This window comes from Leopardus geoffroyi, chromosome C2 (assembly GCF_018350155.1).
Source record: "Leopardus geoffroyi isolate Oge1 chromosome C2, O.geoffroyi_Oge1_pat1.0, whole genome shotgun sequence".
Taxonomy (NCBI): domain Eukaryota; kingdom Metazoa; phylum Chordata; class Mammalia; order Carnivora; family Felidae; genus Leopardus; species Leopardus geoffroyi.
Window position 1 is genome coordinate 12,546,457 of NC_059333.1, and position 13,606 is coordinate 12,560,062.

A 13,606-nucleotide genomic window follows, 5' to 3' on the forward strand; every position below is an offset into this window, starting at 1 on the left:
TCCCCCGTTCATGCTCTGTCTCTCTCTGTCCCAAAAATAAATAAACGAAAAAAAAATTTTTTAAATAAAAAAATAAAAAGATCTTCAGGTAAATACATTCTATATCCTGTGCTTGATGATCCAAAACACATAGTGAAGGGTGAAAGGTCTGACAAATTCTGTGGAAGCCATCTTAAGCTACTCTACAAAACCACCTTGCCCATGAAAGCTTACCTTTGCGTGTAACCTTGGGTGTTGAAATTCCAGAGACACCTGTTGCTTAGGGACCAAGATCCAGGTTGACAGGTGACACCCTCTAGCTCCCATCTCAGTGAGGTCGGGCCTTGCCGTACTGCTCAGGTCCTTTGATTTCCATGAGAATCTTGTGGGTCGTGAAAATAAACCCCTTCACTTGAGCTCCTTGGAGTCGGTCTGTTGTTTTGAAACGAAAACTTTTTGTCACACAAGTTTCTTGATGTGTGCATGAGCAGTTTTTTCAGTCTTTGAAGTTTTTGTTTGATTTTATTTTCACAATGATTCTGCTCTCCAGCTGACTATATTTTCTACTTACAGCGTTTCTGTTTTGCCAAGTTAAAGTCTCATTCTTCACTGATTGCCGTAAGCTCATGCACAGGAAACAGCTAATGCTATTTGGAACCTACTCTTGTGTTGCCCCTCAGGACCACTATTTTCTCTTCAACAAGAAGCCACCCCTTTCTATATACTAATAGCTCTCTGTAGATCCTGATATAAAAGCTAGCCCTGGTGTATGTAACCTGAACAAGAGCCTGTTAAAGAGAACTGAATGAGGCTGTTCGTATTCCCCAAGTTTGCCAGTTGTTTTCTAGCATTTTGATAAAATTCAGGCTGTACGGAAAAGTAGGCCCTACTACTAATTTGTGTTAAGACATCTGTCAACACTTGTAGTCTTGTAACGTGGTACGGTTTTTAAAAATGGCATTGGGGCTGTTTGGCTGACCTCAGGTTCTCTCCTGATGGAAAGTCACTTAAGTCTTACATTAATTGTCTGTGGCTGTTGTAACAAGTGATCACAAACTGGGTAGTTTAAAACAATAGGGCTTTTCTCACAGTGCTGGAACCCGGAAGTACAAAACCAAGGTGGTGGCAGTGTATGTTCCAAAGGCTCTAGGGAAGAATCCTTCCTGCTGTCTCCCAGCTTCTGGGAGCTGCTGACATTCTTTGGCTAGTGGCCACCTTGCTCCCGTCTCTACTTCTGTCTTCATATTGCCTCTGTGTGTGTCTAGTTTCTCTCTGCCACCCTATAAGAACAGCTGTGATTGCATTTAGGGCCTGCCCAGAGAAAGCAAAATAATCTCAAGATCCTTAACTCAGTCACAGCAGCCAAGACTTGTTTTCCCTATAAATTAACATTCACATGTCCCAGGGATTAGGACGTGCTATTTTTGAGCCTACCCACAGGCCTCATTGCTCATTTTGAAGGGTCAAGAAAGTGTCAGCACATCTCTGTGGGCCCTTAAGACCTCAGAAGTTTGTGTGTGCCACGTAACTTGTATTTTAAGTCAGTGCTCTCCCCTCCCAACCCCCACCGACGCTCTTCAAACCTGGTGAAAATTTGGCTATTTTCATGTGCTGTAACGAGCGTAAGTAGTAAAGAGGGACAAGAAAAAGAAGGAATTACATTCTATAGAAGTCACTAGTAAAATGGCCTTTGAGTTTTCAAACCCTGGGCATGCTTATTCATGACTAAAATGATCCATTTTGAAAGGATTTGGAAAGGTTGTGGCCTTCTGACAGCTCTAGGAATGAGTCCTGCTTATCTCTCCCGCCTCCGCCCAGTTTATTTTGAAGAAAGAAATAGCAGTTCACACCCCGAACCAAGAAACTTTGACCTTACTCTCCTTAGTCCCAAATCAAAAGAAATCAGAAGTAGGCAGAACACCTGCTTCTAAAAGAGCCCGGTACCCACAATTCCCACTCTGAGAAGTAGGGGTGGGGGCGTGGGGGACTCTTCATTGCAGCCTCCCAGACAGGCATGATGGAAGTGAGCTTAGGTTTGGGGTGGGCAAGTTTGGTTTCCGGTCCCAACTCTACTTGAAACAGTAATTTTTTAACAACTTCTCTTTTCTGGATCTCAGCTGTCATAAAAAACAACTCCTAAGCAAAGTATTCAGTAACATCAACATCTCTCCTGGAGCAAAATATCCTTCCATATGTTTTTCTGGTGCATACATCTGCCATGCTTTCAGGGCTAGAAAGGCATTATAACTGAATAGGCAAATAAAATTTCCATTCTCACCCACTCCCATCTACTTTTTTTCCATCAAATGCAATCTCTAATTGAGATGGATTCTTCTGGAAAAAAAAAAAAAACAACCACAGTCTAGCAGTTTAAATTAAGTTTAATTCTGAGGCTGTTGTCAGTAACCACTACTAACATCAAAAACACCTTTTTCTAAGTAAATAGTACTAAATGAGAAATCCCCTCCAGTTCTCAGAACTAAATGTGTCTTTGTATCTCTCCTTCTAGAAAAGAAATGGCTTCTTTTTCTAACGAATTAGAGCTACTTTAGTATCCTGAAACCAGGGTGGGTCCAGCTTCTCTAAAATGGATGAAGAAATGTTAAATCAAGTCACATGACAGGGCCTGGAGGGGGAAATGACTTTGTGCAAGATAACAAGTTTAAATTCTGCTTTTGCTCCTAAAATAAAGGCAAGAAGGGGAAGAGGTAAAGAAAAAACAAAGGCAAGCAGAAACAGTTTCTCAGAGTTCTGGGTTCTTCAGGATTTCAATTCCTTTTGGCCCCGTTGGCTTTGACTTCATTTCCATATTTAGGTCTACTGAGTGGAAAGAGAATGAAACGTCCGTGGGACACATTGATATTAGCCATATAGCGTGATTTGTTAAAAAATCAAAAAACGAAAGGGTTAGGACGCCTTCCGTTATTAAATTGCGTGGTTGACGAAAGCTTTTCGCCATTCAGTGACAAACATAGTTGCCTGAGTACAGCCATGTTTCAACTCAGTCTTGAGGTCCTGGTTTGTGACATCCGAGTCTCCACGTTTGCACAACTGAGCACTCTCCTACAGTGTTCCTAAGAGCTCTGGAACACGCCAGAAGAAAAGGCAGCCGACAGAGTTGTTCCAAAGCAGGCATTAGTTTTTCTTCTGCTTATCCAGACGCTCAGATGGGAACAGAGCGCTGTTGGCGTGGAGACACCATGGACAGCTCTTCAGGCGCCGTCCGGTTGGCCCGCCTGCTGACAGTCCCGAGCCCTACCCCCCCCCCCCCCGCCCCCGGCCGTCAGGCCGGTAGGAGCGACAGGGGGTGGTCCTGACACCCATCTTGGGTACATCAATACCCGGTCCCCAAAGCTTTTCCCCCGAGTCCCTCCCTGGCGCTCACGGGGATGGTTGGTAAGTTCTGAAAAGCCCCCGCGAGGGGGCTAGGGAGGCCGATCCTCCTCGTCCCCATATCCCCAGTGACCTGCAGCCGCGGCCCCGGCGGCAGGCCGCCTGAGGTGAAGGTCGCTGCGCGTGGAGGAAGCAGGCGGCCCACCGTTTCGGACTCGCAGGGAGGTCCGGAGTGGGCGGAGCCTCCCTTCTGACGCCCCGCCTTTCCCCCGAGGGGCGGGCCTTCCGCCCCCGGCCGCGGCGCAATGCGGAAGAGAGGCCTGCTGGAGCGGAAGTGACGCTTCCGGCGGCTGTGGCGGCGGCGGCTGCGGGAGAAGGAGGAGGAGGAGCCGGAGAAAGAGGTGAGCGAGCCGGCGGGGGGCGGGGAGCGGCCGCGGCCAGACCCACCGGCAGCCGGGCGTGCGGGCGGACGCTTCCTGGTCAGCCTCCCCCGCCGCAGCCCGGGCGGGAACGGTGAGGGGCGACCGCGGGCAGCCCAGGCTCGGGAGGGCGGGCGAGGTTGTGAGCAGACTACAGGTTGTGCGGGGCGCTGCGTCGGGCCGGGGGCTGTGGTGACAGCGGCTGTCAGCCTGCCCGCGGGAGAGGAACCAAGTCGGTCTGGGCGCCGGGTCGTCTCTGCTGGCGCATAAAGGGATCGGGCGGCTCGGCGGCTTCGCCCCCCTGGGACGGAGCTGCTTTCCCGGGCGGTCGTCTGCTCGGGATCCCCGAGGATCCCCGGTCGGGTCCGTGTCCCGAGTCGTGACTCTTCCCGGGTGGCCATTCATATTTACGGGCTTCCGCCTGCTGTCTCCCCAGCCGGCGGTGGCCTGCGGCCGGGCGGGAGGTGGCGGTAACCTGTGCCGCTTCCCTTGCCCTTCGCTGCCGCCCCCGGGAGAGCCAGTCGTGTCGTGTCGGATAATCCTTTCCCTCCTCCTGCCCCCTAAGGAGCTTTGAACCGGCCTCGTTAACCTTCCCTCCCACCTCCTCTCCTTCCCCCGCAAAGGGACGGCTTGAAGTTTCCGAATCGGTTCCCTTTCAACGTAGTGACAAATCCTGAAGCAGGAAGCTGATAAACAACTCCGAACGAAATACGCTCAAAATCTTTCCTTTTGGTAAACACAAAGTAAACGGAAACTCATCTTAACCAAACCGTTCGTGGACTTAGAGTGTAATTAAGCCTTGTGTTGTTGCCTTGCGGTGGGAATTGGTAGCTTTTCCTCTGGCTTTTTGGTAAAATTAAGTGACGGCTTATCTTTTGGAATAAACCATTCGCTCCCTTGAGCTCCGTTTGTTTTGTTTTGTTTTGTTTTTCCACCCCACCCCCCCCATCAAAACCTGGCAGGGAGGGACTTCTGGATGCCTTGCAGTCCTTGCTGCAGAAGGAAACGTTAGCTTCATTTGCTTTGCTTGGTTTTCACAGGGCTGCCTCTGAAGAAAGGAGAATGGCGTTCAGCAAAGGATTTCGGATCTATCACAAACTGGATCCTCCACCTTTCAGTCTCATCGTGGAAACCAGGCATAAGGAAGAATGTCTCATGTTCGAGTCTGGGGCCGTAGCTGTGCTTTGTAAGTCATCTGTTATTAGCCCAACTGATCTGTATGCCTCTGTTTTGATTTGAAATTATTCAGATTCAACCATTTTTTTAGAGATGACCCTGACAGCCCCTTCGCTGTATTTGGTGGAGCGGAGTATGCCGTTATTTTCTTTTCATTAAACCTTATTTTAAACGTTCATTTTCTTTTTTTTCCGCCCCCCCTCGCCCACCCTTGCAGGTTTCTGTTGGGGGTCCGGGGCGAAGTGCAAGTTTGGGCACAGGTTTTTGCTTCCTTGGATTCTTTGCCTCCTCCTAAAAGTAAATCTTTCTTTCCAAAGAAATATTGTCACAGTTCGTATCACATCACATCACCCTGTATAGGCTTGCTTGACATTTTTACTGTAATGAGCAGGATTTCTTTTTTTTTTGGGGGGGGGGGAGGGAGGGAGGGGCAGAGGATCCAAAGCAGGCTCTGCGCTGACAGGCTGACACCAGTGAGCCCTATGGGGGGCTTGAACTCAGGGACCACAAGATCGTGACTTGAGCTGAAGTCCCACACTTAACCGACTGAGCCACCCGGGTGCCCCTGTAATGAACAGGATTTCTTGTATATCAGTTATAGTAATGAATTCCAAGAGTGTTTAATGTTTTTGGAGTATCTTTGGTGAGGCCCTTACGTTTTTATTGAGAGAATTGTAAACTTCTAGAATTTCATGTGAGATAATGTGATTGATTTCATGTTATTTTAAAAAATTATTTTGATAAAGAAAAGAACTACTGCCCCACAAGAAAAATAGTAGATTAGTGTGGTCTGGGTTATTTTCTGGGCAAATGGATGAAATTAAAAATAAAAAGACTAATTTGAATATTAATTTTCTTTCTTAATCTGAGCTTTTGGCAGAGAACTCCGGTTGGGGTTACTAGAAATGTGATTTTGTTTTTAAAGTCCTTCTAGTGGTAACTACTTGTTTCTTTGTCATATTTTTGCTTTGTTAGCATTAGTTTAGCTGCTGGTCATATTTTTATAAATTAAAAATAGCGTTTGAAAGTCATGCTTAAAAAAAAGTCCCTAAATATTTTAAACTTTGAAACTTTCTTCAGATTCAGTAAGTGAGCAGCATACATAAGACCCTGCATTTTGCATACAGAGTATTAACCTGTTAAAATGTTAACCTGATCTTAAAACTCTAAAGTAGTAAATTTTATCTTGATTGGAAGAAAGGGTAGTAACATAAAGAAAAGGCTGAGTGGGGCGCCTGGGTGGCTCAGTCAGTTAAGCGTTCGACTTCAATTCAGGCCACGATCTCGCGGTCCGGGAGTTCGAGCCCCGCATCGGGCTCTGGGCTGATGGCTCGGAGCCTGGATCCTGCTTCCGATTCTGTGTCTCCCTCTCTCTCTGCCCCTCCCCTGTTCATGCTCTGTCTCTCTCTGTCTCAAAAATAAATAAACGTTAAAAAAAAATTAAAAAAAAAAAAAGAAAAGGCTTAGCAAAGTATAATGTATGAGAAGTGTATATATTTTTGGTACATATAGTAACATGGTTTGAGTGAACAGGATAGAGCTATTTGTGTTCTAAGAAAACAAGTCTTACGATGGGTTATACTTAGTATGGACTTAATTCCTTCTAACTGTTTTTTATATTTAAATAAACTGATATATAACTTGCTATAGTATTAATTGGCATAGCCTTTTTTTTCAGACGACAAATATAGTTCTTTATACTGATGAATTCTTAATTTAAAATATCTGGGGGAAAATGGTTTTGTTTTGTCTTGAACTATTTCTCAACTGTTTGTGGTGTTTTTTTTGGTGATGTCACCTGATTTTCTAATTTGTCTAAATTTACTTATTTTTTATTTTTTAAAAATGTTTATTTATGGGGCACCAGGGTGGCTCAGTCGGGTAAGCGTCCGACTTTGGCTCAGGTCATGATCTCAGGGTTCGTGAGTTCGAGCCCCGCCTCAGGCTCTGTGCTGACAGCTTGGAACCTGGAGCCTGTTTCGGATTCTGTGTCTCCCTCTCTCTGCCCCTTCCCTGCTCACGCTCTATCTCTCTCTCTCTCAAAACTAAATAAACATTAAAAAAAATGTATGTTTATTTAGTTTTGAGAGATAGAGCGTGAGCAGGGGAGGGGCGGGGTGAGAGAGACAGAGAGAGAGAGAAAGAGAGAGAGAGAGAGAGAGGGAGAAAGAGAGAATTCTAAGGAGGCTCCCTGTCAGCACAGCCCCACATGGGGCTTGAACTCACAAACTGTGAGATCATGGCCTGAGCCAAAATCAACAGTCAGATATTAACCAACTGAGCCACTTAGGCACCCCTAATTTGTCTAAAATTTAAATGTTTCTTCTGTTGTGGTTACTGGTGATAATAGGGAGTTGAATTTTCAGCTACACAGGATGCACTACCCATAGTTACTAGGATTATTGCTTTTATTCTCAGGTAGGAAATCAAAGGATAATCATTCATCCAAACCTCCAGCAGCTTTTATGCCAAATAATGGTTAAGAAAAAGCAAACTTCCTAAACCGTGCATTTTGGCATTAACATTTTAAGGAAAAGAATATTAAGAATATTGTCTTAACTTTTATTGATTGTATTTCTTTTCATTAGATTTAGACTATATAAGCAATTCTTTTAGAGGGAAAATGAGTTTGAATGTTGCCTTTCCTGGTAAAAGTAGCATAAATGATATATAATTTATTAGATCTGTTATTAGCTTTCCTACAGTAGACTTTAGAGTAATAGCTTGAAATATTTAATGTTAAGAGCTGACAGACCTTTTAGTATATCCTTTGACTTGTAAAATTAATTTGACATTCAGTTTGGAGCAATACCAAGGTGCTTGTTGTGCGGTAGAGTGCTCGTTTTTAAAATCTCACATTTCTGAAATGCCTGATGTATCCAGGGAACTGCATTTGGAAGATACTGAGTTGTTCTTTTTCTCTTCAGCAGTCCCAGCCCCTTGAATCTCAGTGCAGTCTGCTTATTAATCTGCAAGAAGAATCTTCTAAAATCACGTTCGGTATTAAACCAAAGTGTAACCCCATTTTTCAAGAAGATTAGGTTTGAGTCCTCAACCTGTCCTTCAAGGCCTTCCATAACTTGGGCCCACCCTGTGTGTCCAGCATGGGCGCGGATCTCCTTTCAGGGGAGACTCTTCTGTTTCCACAGTGCTTTCCCAAAGTACTGTGCCTGTTCTGCCCTTCATCATGCTGTTCCTGCTACACCCTCTTCCCTGGAATGCTGTTCTCTACCTTTGCACTGGAAGCCTGTCATTCTCGCTCCAATCTTCCTTCCTGAGAATCTGCGCCACCCGCCCACTCCATCTCGTCCTTGTCTCTTCCTTTTCGTCATTTCTCTAGAACTCAGTCCGTATCGCAGGATAAACCCTTTTTATGCGCTGGTGTGTGGTTCTCCACATGCTTGTATGCAGGTGCTCTTTCTAAAAGCAGGTGGTAAAAGTGACCCTTGCGGGCCTCCGTCATGTACCAAAAGTTTATGATTTCTACAGGCTCTAGTTGTCCTGGCTTTAAAGAGTAAAGTTTAAAAATTTAGACATCTTAGGCAGTACATATCATTGAGGATTGACAATCACTCCGTTGTCTTGGCTTATGCCAGAAATGCCATGAGATACCCAACATGAAACCTTCCATTTCATATTATTAGTGCAGATCAAAAAATAAGGTGCCAGTGAAAACACAGTAAAAACAGTTTCAGATCGTGGATCTTTGTAGGGCCTGAGTGTCCACTAATCCAGCCTCGGGACTCTGTCTTTATGTTGCTAGGCTTTAAAACTTAAATCAGTCATGATGCTATGACTTAATCAGTGAACCAGTGGTTTTCAGCCCTGTTTGCATATTTAATCACCTGGCGAGGAGTCATAAATACTGGTTCCCTGGGCTCCAGCCCCCTAGAGATTCTGACGTGATCAGGTTGGGATGATTATTCTGAGCATAGTTTACGTAGGCTTTAGAGTCATAGTTTATATTTCTGTGCTTGATTATGGGATAACTTTTTAGCTTGCACATTTTATCCGAAGTAACCAGGTGGCCAGAATGTTAATGCTATTATTTCCTATTGATATCAATATTATAATAACTAGTTGTATAATATAAATATATATATTAAGAAGTAGTTTTCTTGAAACGTTCAGCCTGAACCGTAGTGCTAATGCTCCCATAGCCCTTTTGATGTAGTGCTTTAAGATTATGTGGAACTTCCGTGTCTGGATACTCTACTCTGTAAGGGAAAAACCCATGTCTTGGTAATCTTTGTATCCCTACTGCTTGGTACAGTGTTTCACTCACAGTTACAGAATAAGTGGCTAAAGTAGTGCCGTGGGGGGTGGGCCGGGGTGAGGAGGAGATTAACCTAAGCTAGCTTGCAAAGTTCACAAAAGTTTGGAAGTATGGTACCTTGGTACCTTTTTTCTATAAAATTGATTTTTTTTTTTTTTATCTTTTAAAGAATTGGTGTTTGACTGAACTGCTGATAGAAAAGACATACAGAAGTTATCAGTCCAGAAAGCTGCTTAATTAAACTAAAATTTGATGTCTGAGGGACAGTGGTTGAGTGTAGGAAGTAGATTCTCCATGACTAGTATTCTGTGTCTGGACCAGTGTAAGCAGCAAGTGTGATGGTCAGCAAGTCATAACACATTTTTCCTCGGGAATTAATTCAACAAGAGATTAAAGAGGGATATCGACCAGTTTTGTGTCAGGTTCCGTTTCCCTCTTCTGTCTAGTTACACAGCAGGACTGCCGCAGGTCGCCGGTCTGACTGCTAACATGCTCTGCTCTGAATTCACGAGCTATCTCGTTGTTTTTCAACCCATCTCGCGCTTCAGCACAGGTAAATACTTTACGGTCATAATTGAGTCCTAAGAAAGAAATGCAGAGGAGGTCAGCACACGGGCAATGAAGGATGATTTCTAGAAACAAGTTCTGGATCACCTGTTGAGAAGATGGGATGTAAGGTGGTGAGATAAATTCCTAACTCTTAATATTAGAGCTTTTGCTCTTTCAGTAAATGCCAGGATAGAAGTAAGGATTCATTGCTTTTATCTGCCTGCTGGTAAGATGATTTTCAGGCTTTCCAAGTCCTTTTGAATCCTGATGGACTCAAATCACGTGCTTCCTAGACAGCAAGGCTGTATCCCTATATGCTGGACCTGGTTTTACCCCAGCTTGTCCATCTGAGTTTCTTCATTTACCTACTTTTTTTTCTTTTATCATGGAACTATGAACCATAAAACTATAGGACAATATTCTGGAAATCTTTGTCACTGAATGTGGATTACACTGCCTTTTCTGTAAAACTGCGCGCTCTAAAGGAGCGATTATAATGAGATAATAGTTGCCATTTATTGGAAGCTTCCTCTCCCAGTCACAACATCAAGCCAGAGGTTCCTACACTTCATTGTTTTGTGGTGTCTCATTAAGTTTTTCACAGCACCCCTAGGCCACAGTTGTGTTTATTAAATAATTAGGTCCAAATGTTAAATAGTTCTGTCCTGAGAACTCTGGTACCTATTTGAAAAAGCAATGCAAGTAAATTGGAAATAATTCCTTCCCTTCCTAAATAACCGGTTATTTACTAATGGGATATGTATGTGCTGTTGAGCATTGAACAGCTTTCACATCTCAGACTCAGATTGGGCAGCTCCACCCCCGTTTCCGTTCTGCTTCTGCCACACTTGCTTTTTATCGGCAGCAACTACCGAAAACCCAGCCTTACAGAGATAGGACCTTATCAAAGGAAGTACGTACTCCACTGTTAATACTCTGAACTACCTCAGGCTGATAGTTTGGGCAGTGCAACAGCTGTCGAGGATCTCTGTGTTTCTTTCAATTTAAAATATCCTGCAGCTCTTACACGAGTTTGTTGAAGTGTCCTAGAGCGTGTCAGCATACAGTTTAGGAGATGTGGTGTTAGACATCCTTTATTTCATTTAATTCCGTGGCTTGTGCTTTTATCTCCCATTTCACGGATGTGGAAACTGAGGCTTGGAGAGGTAAAATAACTGGTCCAACGACACAATCTTACCATTTGATTTTTTCACTTTAATTGTTATTTGCATTGTTGCGAGGGTGGTGGGTAGTATTTTGGGGGTTGGGGGGTGAAGGGCAAAAACAAGGGTGTGCCTAGAAGACTTTAAAGTTAAGTGAAATTGATAGCATTATGTAATGAGGGAAGTGTTAAACTTGCTGGGCTTTTGCCCACAAACTATTGATGTATTAGAGAGGAAACTTGATTTAGAGTTAGGTCATTAAAAACATAAAGTTGCTTTGCTGAGCCAAGTTAAATGTTAGGCTTTAAAATTTTGGACGACGAGTGTAGTAGGTGGTGATGACAGGCGGCCTGCATAGTTGTTGTTTTGTTTTTGTTTTATTTTTTATAATTGCCAAAGGCTGGCTGTCAGCATGATTGCCCTTTAGATAAGTTGCAGTATCTTACCTCTTTTTAAGAAAAATTTAAGTTGAGGGAGGAAGTGGCTTTTTATAGTTGACTTCTTCTGCCCAGAATGGTGAAATTTAGACTTGTTATATATCACTTTGTGTCAGGGTTGCAAAAATTTATTTTCTTTTTGTAAATAATTTTGGGAATGTTCCTATTTGGTAGAAGAGAAAGTAAATAGCAACTTAAATATCTATGCTTAAGACAAACAAACAAACAACAAAAACCTCACTTTAACCTAACTTTTCCATCCTGGGCCAGATAATAGGATTACTTGTTAATGTTGGGCCAAACCAGTAGTTACTAAGTGCTTTCCTTTCTCTACCACTTAACTTTGCTGAGAGAAAATAAAAGGCAAAGCACAGCGTCTCCCTCGTTGAACAGTAAAACTCCATTATGTGATTTTATTATATAATTTCAGGCCCACCAGGTATTCTGACTTGTCTCATAAAATATAATTAGCCCAAGACTATATCAGGCTTTTCGCTTCTGACCATGATGGTGTAACAGGAACTGGATTTACCCTCTCACCTTAGGTGACAACAACAAAACGAATAAAAGAAAGAAAGAATTTTCAGACATTGAACAATAGGCGGCATGAGACCCTGGTACTTGAGGGCAGGGAAACAAAGAAGGTGAGCCTGACGATCGCTCTAACTGATCACTCTAGCTTACTGCCTTGAGTGCTTCTGGGCTACAGTAGCAGGGAGATGCACCCCAAGAAAGCCTGGCAGTCTCCCTGATTTGAGGAGACAGAGTAGGGAATTTGTGCAAGCCAAGGCAGTGGGAATGCTCAGGACCTAGTACCAAACAGGAGGTAGCTACACAGAGTTTCAGAGATGTGCACGGGGTTCCCCTTGAGATTTCGGCTGATTTGCAGCGCCGGCCTGTGAGGAAACTACCCAAGGCAGGGAAAGAACTACCAAAAAGGAGCAGGAAGAGAAGTTCCTGGACCTCACACAGGGCTGGGAAGAGTTCAGTTGTGAACAGCCAGAACGGGGAAATATTGTAGTACTCTGGGAATTGGGTTGAATACTCAGAAGGGTATATTGCTTCAGCAGTGGGGCAAAGGAGCCCTAGACTAAAGGCCTCTGTGGTTCTATCCAACAAAGCTCAAAACCAAGACCCAAAGGGATCAGATTGTTTCCTATTTAAATAACTTAATTTCCAAAACCCTTCCCTGTATCCTAGAACAGAACAAAGTTTAAGAATACAGGAATTCAAAATATATACCCAGGATTCAACTCTGTAAAATTTACAATGTTTAGCATTCAATTAAAAATTGCTGTACAGGGGCGCCTGGGTGGCGCAGTCGGTTAAGCGTCCGACTTCAGCCAGGTCACGATCTCGCGGTCCGTGAGTTGGAGCCCCGCGTCAGGCTCTGGGCTGATGGCTCAGAGCCTGGAGCCTGTTTCCGATTCTGTGTCTCCCTCTCTCTCTGCCCCTCCCCCATTCATGCTCTGTCTCTCTCTGTCCCAAAAATAAATAAACATTGAAAAAAAACATTTAAAAAAAAAAAATTGCCGTACATGCAGGGACACCCAGGTGGCTCAGTCAGTTGAGCATCCGACGGGTAGTGCGTGAGTTAGAGTCCTTCGTCGGGCTCTGTGATGACAGCTCAGAGCCTGGAGCCTGCTTTGGTTTCTGTGACTCCCTCGCTCTCTGCCCCTCCCCCTGCTCTCACTCTTGCTCTGTCTCTCAAAAATAAAGAAACAGTAAAAAAATTATTTTAACTAAAAAAATGACCATATATACAAAGAACTAGGAAAACATCCTCATAATGAGGAGAAAAGTCAATCTGTAGAAGCAGTTGTTAAAATCAATAAACAAGGACATTATAACAGCTATTATAAATATACTCCATATGTCCAAGAAGCAAAGAATAAACATGTTAAGGAGAGACATGAGAAATGTGAAAGGCCCAAATTAAATTTATAGAAATGAAAATAGCGTTATCTGAAATGAAAAAAAGAATACACTGATGGGGATTAATAGATTAGACACTGCATAATAAATGATCCCTGAATTTGAAGACCAAATAATAGAAACTACTTAATATGAAACACAGAAAAGACTAGACTACAGAGCCATCAGTAGGTTGGGGAACAAGTTCATATGGGCAATGTATGTGTATAATTGGAAACCTAGAAAGAAGGGGCTGAAGCAGAAAAATATATGAAGAAATAACAGCTGATAATTTTCCAAATTTGATGAAAAGTATAAATCCACAGATCCAAGAAGCTAAATGAGCCCCAAGCGGAAGAA

The 13,606-nt window shown here is 43.6% G+C and overlaps 1 protein-coding gene across 20 annotated transcripts in view; it reads left to right on the forward strand.

The window, feature by feature from the left end:
- The first annotated feature begins 3,593 nt into the window (after positions 1-3,593).
- Positions 3,594-13,606, forward strand: part of SYNJ1 (synaptojanin 1) — a 93,489-nt gene continuing 83,476 nt past the window's right edge. For 8 of the 20 annotated variants that reach the window (XM_045436830.1, XM_045436832.1, XM_045436835.1 and 5 more), the window contains exons 1-2: positions 4,440-4,463; positions 4,772-4,917. In XM_045436830.1, coding sequence (XP_045292786.1) covers positions 4,794-4,917 — 124 coding nt within the window. In that variant the 5' untranslated portion in view covers positions 4,440-4,463; positions 4,772-4,793. Of the gene's footprint in view, positions 3,826-4,438; positions 4,464-4,771; positions 4,918-13,606 lie in introns of those variants that run through there. The other 12 variants (XM_045436833.1, XM_045436840.1, XM_045436843.1 and 9 more) reach the window with 5 other exon arrangements.